This window comes from Myotis davidii, unplaced genomic scaffold (assembly GCF_000327345.1).
Source record: "Myotis davidii unplaced genomic scaffold, ASM32734v1 scaffold1036, whole genome shotgun sequence".
Classification (NCBI taxonomy): Eukaryota; Metazoa; Chordata; class Mammalia; order Chiroptera; family Vespertilionidae; genus Myotis; species Myotis davidii.
In genome coordinates this window covers 331121-340052 of record NW_006287260.1, presented here as the reverse complement: position 1 = coordinate 340052, position 8932 = coordinate 331121, and the positions used below count along the sequence as shown (strand labels likewise).

At 50.3% G+C, this 8932-nt stretch overlaps 1 protein-coding gene across 1 annotated transcript in view; it reads left to right on the top strand.

Moving 5' to 3' along the window:
• TCP11 (t-complex 11, testis-specific) overlaps positions 1 to 8932 on the top strand; it is a 14632-nt gene that overhangs the window by 1206 nt on the left and 4494 nt on the right. Inside the window, exons 2-5 of the mRNA XM_015560838.1 lie at positions 3809 to 3929; positions 7400 to 7620; positions 8493 to 8621; positions 8903 to 8924. Of these exons, the coding sequence (XP_015416324.1) occupies positions 3809 to 3929; positions 7400 to 7620; positions 8493 to 8621; positions 8903 to 8924 (493 nt within the window). The remainder of the gene's footprint in view (positions 1 to 3808; positions 3930 to 7399; positions 7621 to 8492; positions 8622 to 8902; positions 8925 to 8932) is intronic.

The following is an 8932-nucleotide window of genomic DNA, read 5'->3' as shown; positions in this document are numbered from 1 at the left end:
AGTACACCACGGTGTGAATACCAGGAAATACAGATCTTTGGGGTCATTTTATCAGCTGCCTACACTAGCTCCTATCATTTACTCTTTTGCGTGAGAACAGATGAAAGGCCACAGATAAAAAGATTAATTTTCTAATAGTGGCACTTTCACCTGTTTTTTTTCTGGCTTCATAATCAGCTTAATTTGTGAATGAGGCTCATAAGCCTGTTGATAAATAGGCCTCCTCCCCCGCCAGCTTTGTTCTGAGTCCTCCTAGTCCTATTGACATCGCAGTAAGAAGCACTCAGTAAGGAGGAAGCGCAGGGCTCTGCTGCTCACTGGCAGTTCAGTGGGTAAAGTCACGTCAGATTTTACATTTTTAAACAGTTCTGATTCCCAACAACAACCAGGTAAATCATGGTAGAGGTTGGCCGGCTGCCTTACATGCTTTTGTATTCACAACTCCAGGAATCTGTTGCTAAGGTGCCCTTCTCTGTCCCAAGCTGCTGCCCTGGTCTTCAGGCTCTGACTGCCCCCTGCCCGATGCCAGCAGGTGTCCAACCACGCCCAGCTCCTCTGGGACAGGTTTTCACCCAAATCCAGACCTACCACCTCTCTCACCACTTAGATGTGGCAGGAGGGGAGGAAAATGGAACAGGGGAGCAGAGGTCTGCTGGGGGCCGTGGCCAAGGAAACAGTTTGAGGTTACTCATTATTGGCATTTGGCTTTCCTGTGGGCTCATACGATGCTGTGGGTTCCTAAAGAAATCTCATGTTTAGGCATCATTCATCAGACATTGTTGAGTCCGTACTGTGTGGCGGGCAGAATGCTGAGCACTGGGGCAAGATACAACTAGAGCTGGAGCTGTAGGTGAGCCAGGCACCATCTTTGCTGCCAAGAACTTTCGTAGGGGAGACAGCTGGTAGCAGAAAATGACGGATAAGTTGTATGTATGGAGCTTAGTGAGCACGACCAGCTGCCCTGGAGGATCAGAGAGGTGTGCCCTGGCGGGAGATTTCACCTACGAAGACTCGAGTTGAGTCTCTGAAAATGAATAGGTGCTGTCGGTGGGAAAGACTGCTCCAGGTACAGGAAGCAACATGTTGGAGGCACAGAGTGGTGGTAGAAGGTGCTCTGTGCTTTACAAGGGCTTGGTATGGTTGCACACAAGGCATTGAGACACAGGAGGAGGTAAATTGGAAAGGGAGGCAGAGCAGTATTAGGAGGGTCATGCAGTATAAGCCATTTATGCTGCTGGTGATGGGAAGCCCTTAAAGGCCTTTAAATGAGCATGGCATCATGATCAGAATTGCATTTTAGGAAAATCACTGGTTTTAGAATGAACTGGTGGAGAACAGATTAAAAAGAGACAAGACAGAAGGCAGGAGGATCCGTGAATAGACTATGACGGTGGTCCTAGTAAGAGATGATGGTAGGCAGGGATGGACTCCAGAGGCATTCAAGAAGCAAAATGTATGGACTCAGAGGTGGATTGAATAAATAGGAGGAAGAGGAAAGAGCTCAGCACAACTCCAGCGCTCACTGGCCCGGGGGACAGAGGACAGTTGTTACCTCTGATGGCTGAGATTTGTGAGGAGGGAGCGGAACTTTGACTTGTCTGTTCACCTTTGTGTTGCCTTTCTTCCTTTTTCAAGGAGCATGCATTACTGCTGTGCTTTTTAAAGGGCAGATGTTTAATTCAAGACAACCAGTACCTATTTGGAAATGATGAGGTTCAGCCTCAGAATTTTCAAATAGTTCTTTTTCTGTTAGTCTAACTCTGTAGCACAAAGACATCATTTAAGTAAACATTCAGAGGAAAATTGATTCCTGTCATTTCTGTTTTTTTAATTAACTAGAGGCCCGATGCACAAAATTCGTGCAAGGGGCTCGGCCCTCATAGCCCCAACTGCCTTGGCCCTCGCAGCCCCGACTTCATCTGGAAGGTTGTCCGGACAGTCGTTCTACTGTTCAGTCTAATTAGCATATTAGCTCTTTATTATATAGGATTATATAGGATATTTTTAGAGCAGTTTTAATTCTACAGAAAAATGATCAGAAATTACGGAGAGTTCCCACCTACTCCTCTATTATTGACATCTTAATTAGTGTGGTGCATTTGTTACAATGGACAATCCAGTATCGACACATTAACTCAAGTCCATAGTTTATGTTGGGGTTCACTTTTTGAGATGTATATACTATGGGTTTTGAAAATGTATAATGACATGTATCCACTATTACTGTATCATACATAGTAATTTCACTGCCCTAAAATTCCACTGAGCTCCACCTCTTCATCCTTCCTCACCTCCCCTCTCCCCCCGCCCCACTGCTGCCCCCCAAATCCTCGGCAACCAGCGATCTGTATGCTGTCTCCATAGGATTCCAGAAGGTCCTGTATTTGGACTCATTCAGTAGGTGGCCTTCTCAGATTGGCTTCTCTCACTCGGCAGTGCGCATGTAAGGCCCCTCTGTGTTTTTGGGGTTCTTGAGAGCTCATTCCTCTTCAGCACGGAATAACCTTCCATTTACCCACTCACCTATAGAATGGCATCGTGGTTGCTTCCAAGCTTTGGCGATTATGAATAAAGCTCTATCGACCTCCATTTGCAGGCTTTTGTGTGGACATAGTTTTCAGCTCACTTGAATAAATGCCAAGGAGCATGATGCCTGGATCGTATGGCAAGGGTGTGCTCGGTTTTGTAGAAACTGCCACATTGTCTTCCAGAGTGGCGGCACCGTCTTCATCCCCACCAGCAGTGACTGAGAGCTCCTGCCGCTCCAGTGTTCTGGATTTTAGACTTTCTGATAGGTGTGCACAGTATCCCATCTGTATTTTAATTTGCAGGTCCCTAATGACATATGTTGCTAACCATCTTTTCATAGGCTTTTAGGAGTTCATTGTATATTTTGGAAAACAATCCTTTATCAGATGTGTGCTTAGCAAAGACTGTCTGTGGCTTGTCTTTTAATTCTCATAACAGTGTCTCTCAGAGAGCAGAAGTTCTTAATTTTAATGAAGTGCAACTTACCAATTTTTTTCTTTTTTGGGTCTTGCTTTTGGTGTTGTATCTGAAAGTCATAGAAAAGCCAAGGTGACCTAGATTTTCTCCTAGTTGTCGTCTAGAAGTTTTATAGTTTTATGTTAGTCTGTAAGCCATTTGTGGAAGGTAGAAGGTCTGTGTCTGAGTCATATTTTTGCCTGTGGGTGTCCAGTTGTTCCAGCACTGTTTGTTGAAAAGACTGTGCTTTCTAAATGGAATTGCCTTTGCTTCTGTTTTTTTAAGGGTAAAAGGACCAGTCTTCCTGGCTGCCATGACTGGCTGCCTGGTAGTGGCACTGAGCCTGGGGTAGAGGAGGAGCCAGTCTGGAGGAGGAAGATAGTGAATTCCATTTAGATGCCGATTTGGAAGTCTCTGTGGGTATTTCAGTGCAACATGCAGTCAAAGAGGGAAAATCTTTTCCTGGACCTGAGGACTAGAGGGCAAGGACAGATGCTTTAGTGCATTGCTGTATATGCACACAAATGAAACCAAGCCCCGTGTCATCCAGGCCGGATGCAAAATCAGGGCCCGAGCTCCACCTGGCCTCTGCTCAGGCTCTTCCTGCCCCAGAGGGAGGGCGGCTCTGGATCACCGGGCCCTTGACATCCACGTCTGACCCCAGCTCTTCAACTCTGCTGCAAGCCACACGCAGTTCTGGGCCTTCCCCTGTCAGCATAATGGTCTTTTATCGCAGCCAACACTGTCTGTGTGGGGCTTAGGACACAGGACCTTATGACAGTTTTTGGACAGAGAAAGTAATTTGTATTTAACCCCTTTACAGTCTGGAAGGCCAGGCCAAGGACGCAATGCACAATGCCTTTTGGGATCACCTTAAAGAGCAGCTGTCAGCTACGCCCCCAGACTTCAGCTGTGCTCTTGAACTTCTGAAAGAAATTAAAGAGGTGAGTCACCAGCCTTCCGCTGGTAGGTGTAAAGTTCCCAGGCATCCCAGCTCATTCGAATGTCAGTGGCTAGCAAATTCCAACTGGCATGGCCCATGAATCAGTCAGAATCTAACCTGTAGACAGAAAGTGCACAGTCACTTCAACAAGGAGTTTTAATATAAAAATTACCACAGGGCATTGGAGAAATGAGGGTTTGGGCTAGTCAGAAGCAAGGGGAACTCTCAGGAACACCGGAAAATCAGATCCAAGGCGAGCCCACCACACCCGCGGCTGACATAGACACCCAAGGGTCCAGCTGTGCCGGGGAAGTTGCTGGCCTGCGTGTGCTGCTGAGCACCGTGCATGGCAGGAGCCCACCTGGGAGACGCCACTCAGGCCGTGGGAGCCGGGCGCTGCACAGCCATGCCTCCTGCAGGAGCTGCCAAGTGAGCCGCCTACTCGGAGAGAAAAGCTCTCGGCTTTTGCCTTGTCTTTCTAGTATGTGATGGGCACACCCTAAAGCGACCTGCCCCCACCCACCCCAAGATCCACATCCTTAAGTAGTCCTGTCTCCTTGATGGGGACGAGATCTGTAACTTGTCTCTAACCAGTGGAATATGGCAACGGTGGGGGATGTCACACCTCACTGCGAAGACTCTCAGCAGACCGAGGGCCTCCTGCCGGCCTGGAAGAACAAACGGGCCTGTGGAGAGGCCACCTGGCAGGGAGCTGCAGGTGCCTCAGGACCAGCCTCCGGCCAGCAGCCAGTGAGAAGCTGGGCCCTTCGGGTTACAGCTGTAAGGAAGTGAATTCAGCCACGATTTGAATGAGCCCAGCTGACACCCTATTACAGCCTGGCGAGACCCTGAACAGAGGACCCAGTGAATAAACTGTGCCTGGGCCCCTGACCCACAGATGCTGTGAGACAACAAATGTACATGCTTGCTTTTTCTTTTTTTTAAAAAAAACATGTTTTTATTAATTTTAGAGAGAAAGGAAGCGGGAGAGAGTTTAGAAACATCAGTGATGAAAGAATCACTGATCAGCTGCCTCCTGCCTGCCCCCTACTGGTGATAGAGCCCACAACCCGGGCATGTGTCCTGACCAGGAATCTAACTATGACATCCTGGTTTACGGGTCAACCACTGAGTCATACCGACCAGGCTATATATGCTTAATTAAGCCTCCGAGTGTATGGTAATTTGTTATGCTGCATAGAAACTAAGTAATAGTGCCCTCTACAGATGATGCTTAAAGTTTACCATCTAGTAAAGAAAAAATATTTAAAGGACTTCATTTTTTTCAGAGCCGAGAAAACAAGGGTGGATTTAGGGCAGAGAGACAATCAAGTGATGAATGTCACATTGCACTCCTTTGGCTGCTCAGCTTCCATATGCAGCCTCCACACACTGAACCCCCAGGCAGCCAATCTCACCGCTGGGCAGGTCGGACAACACCGAGCTCCTCATGAGAGGAGCACGGCCTCCAGGGCCGCCCGGTGTCCGATGGTGAGGGCTTACTTTCTGACGAGGCCCATGAGCCAGCCAGGAACCATTTCTCCAAAGGCAGGTAGTTCTGCAGAGCTGTGCTCCACACCCCTGTGCTGCGCGGCCCCTGCTGGCCAGAGGCGCTGGACGGCACCCTCACTGCCACGGACACTCACGTATCACGGCCCCGCTGGCTGGTAAGGCCAAGTGGTCGTGTGGCTGGGACGGCTGCCTGGACTTGCTGCGGAGCCGCCTCGGGCTCTGGTTCGCACTTGAACTTGGTAACCTGTGAGCGACTCAAAAGGGGTGTCGAATCAGAACTGTAGAGGGTTTTTTTTAATTTTAAGAGTTTGAGTTTTATTTGAGCCAAACTGACAACAGGCCAGGAAGCAAGATCTCAATTGCTCCGAAGAAGGACCGTTTGCAGTGTCTTTTATACACCTGGGACGAACAATGGGGAAGAACCATGGACAGGGCTTGCTTGAGGTGAAGATGAACCTTTTACTGAAGAAGCTAGGTGCCAGCTAGGAACTTATGATGAGTCACGTGGCGTACCAGATTGGCGCCAGAGTCCCTCTACCTCCACAAAACCCTGAGGCGCTGTGCGCGGCCTCGATGCAAAGGCCTGCAAGGGCTGGCCTCTTTTTCACGGTGGGTGCCGGGAGGCACACCGCTGGCCGTTCACCTGGGGGGACGTGGCTGGCCAGGTGCTCACCTCTGGAGCTCTGCCAGCCTCACCAGGCCCACGGCAGCTGCATGAGGTGGGTGACTACTAGCCATCCTCCAGTCTGCCTGCCTAAGGCGGGGTGGGGAGCCTTTTTCCTGCTCAGGGCCATTTGGATGTTTATAACATCACTCAAAGGCCATGCAAAATGATCAACTTAAAAATTAGCCTGCTGTCTTTGGTCAAACACTTAATTAACTCACTCCTAATGCCTAGGCAGGGCCAGGCCAAATGATTTCTCCGGCCTTCTACAGCCCATGGGCCGGACGTTTCCCACCCCCGTTCTGGGGCATCTAAAACGTGGAGTACTTGCTACTTGCTGCTCACGAGAGCCGTGGGCATCAGCCATTTCAGTGAGAACTTCTCTTTCGCCAGTTTTGTATCAGTCAGCGTCTAATCAGGATGAAGAAACAAGACAGTAATTTGAACAAAGAGAAGCAGGGGAGCGCCCGGACCAGGGGGACCTCTTCCTCTCGCTGTCACATGGGAGGCGCTGAGGGCTCCAGAGTGAAACTGGCATAGTTCACCATGAAGTACAGGGTACAGAGCAGCTTCCATTTCCACGGCTTACAGCGAAGCTGAGCGCATGGGATCTGGTTATGACAACAGGGTGTCCCATTCAATTACACGGACGTTCCTCGAACCCCATCCCTCGACCCCGCTGTGTTGTCTGCTGCAGAGGCACGGAGATGAGGCAGAGACTGCTCAGAGGGACCTTACATTTTCAGTTAATAGACTATTTCCGGTGACACCTGACAGTTCCTTTGCCTCGTTCCTCCTTGCTCTTTGAAGTAAATCTCAAGCATGCCTGCTTTTTAAAATGAAGAGACCCCGTCGCCATGTGGTGTGTATTTTATATGTGTTGCACCCTGAGTTCCTTTTTATTGCGCGCCTTCGTTTGTTTCTCTATCTCATTCTGCCTAGAGAATGATACCTTACTGCTGTCATTGGTCCCCTGAAGCCGTGGCCTATTATTGGTCCTTAAACAAAGATAAATATTAGGAAATTTAGGGACCCGACTTGTTGATCCTTAAAAGACACAGGCTGGGCCCCAGCTGGTGTGGCTCAGTTCGTTGGAGTGCCGTTCCATCCTGTAGGCCGAAAGATGGCAGGTTCGATCCCCAGTCAGGGCACATACCCAGGTTTTGGGTTTGATTTCCTTGAGAGAGAGAGAATCTCTCCCCCTCTCTCTCAACAGCAGACCCCGGCTGGGATGTGTGTGGCTAATGGGGTTTCCGTGAGGAAAGTGGGGCCCCCTGGGTTTTCTTCCTGGGCAGATCTTGCTGTCGCTGCTGTTGCCACGCCAGAGCCGCCTGAGAAGTGAGGTGGAGGACGCTCTGGCCGCCGACCTGCTGCAGCGGGAAGCGGAGCGCGGGGACCTGAACATCCCCCGTCTCTCCAAGTGCGTCCTCAGCATGATGACGCTGCTGTGCGCGCCGGTTCGGGATGAGGCCGTGCAGAAGCTGGACGGCATCACAGACTCCGCTCTGCTCCTGAGGTGAAGCCTGGCTACTGTCCCTGGACCCTGCCGCCCCTGGGCCACACCCCCAGTGGCCGCCCCGTCCCAGCTGCTCTTCCCTGCGAACCCCATCCTGAGTCCTCCTCTCTGGCCGATGAGCTTTCCTTTTCCAAAGATGGCCTTGCAGGGCCCTCTGGGCATCCTCAGGTGTGCTGGGCCCCATATAACACCCTACCATGCGACATTCATGTATGCAGTCTTTTCTTCCAAGAAGTTCAAACGTTGCTTTCCCAGGTTTTCTTGTTGCAGTTCACATAGTATGAGGTGCAGAGGTGAGGGGTTATCCCCATTTCATAGCTCCAGAAAATTGAAAAAAAATAGTAGACCCACAACTCTGGTCAGGTAGCTCAGTTGGTTAGATTGTCGTCCCAATACTCTTAAGGTTGTGGGTTTGATCCCCGGTCAGGGCACATACAAGAATCAACCAGTGATGCATAAATAAGTGGAACAAGTCTCCCTCTCCCTCTCTCTCTCTCTCTCTCTCTCTCTCTCTCTCTCTCTGTCTTTCTCCCCATTCCTTCCTCTCCCTCTCTCTCAAATCAATAAAATAAAATAAAGTACTTGGCCCAGAAATAGCATCACCTATAATCCCACTTCCCAGAGAGAACGGTTAGTGTCTGGTGTGGTCTTCCACTGACGCCCTTTTTAAGAGCAGAGTGGCTTGTGGGAGGAGGTCTGGCTCAGAGGCTTCGAGGTCCAGACACCTGTTTCCCATGCTGCCACCCGCTCGCTCTGGGCCTGGGTCCTGGCTCCGTGTCATCTTTGTAAATGAGGGGGCAGGGCTGTCAGTTTAGAGCCCCCTGATTCCCGGAGACCCTCTTGGAGCATGAACAACCTGTTCTGTCTTTCAGGGGGATCTTCCAGGTTCTGGGCCTGATGAAGATGGACATGAGGAACTACACGCTGCAGAGCCGCCAGCCCCACCTGCGGGAGCACTCCATCCTGCACGAGCGGGCGCAGTTCCAGGAGCGCCTCAGCAGGCAGCCAGAAAACAAAGACTTATATTTTTGATATTTATTTTATATATTTAAATGCCATTTAAGAAAGAAAAATCAACCAAAAAAATGAGTTTGCGTGTCACCTCTGACACGCGTGTCATAGGTTCGCCATCACTGTTCTAGGAGAAGTTTCTTCCTTGGTGTGTGTGTGTGGGGGGGGGTGCGGGGAGCAGTCATCCAAGACAGACAGGCACCCCATCAGCATTAGCTCCTGGCCAGGGAATGTGGAGCGACCTCCTGCTGAGGCTGCCGCCCCGCCCCAGGCCTCCTGGACCACACGACCAAGTGGCTGA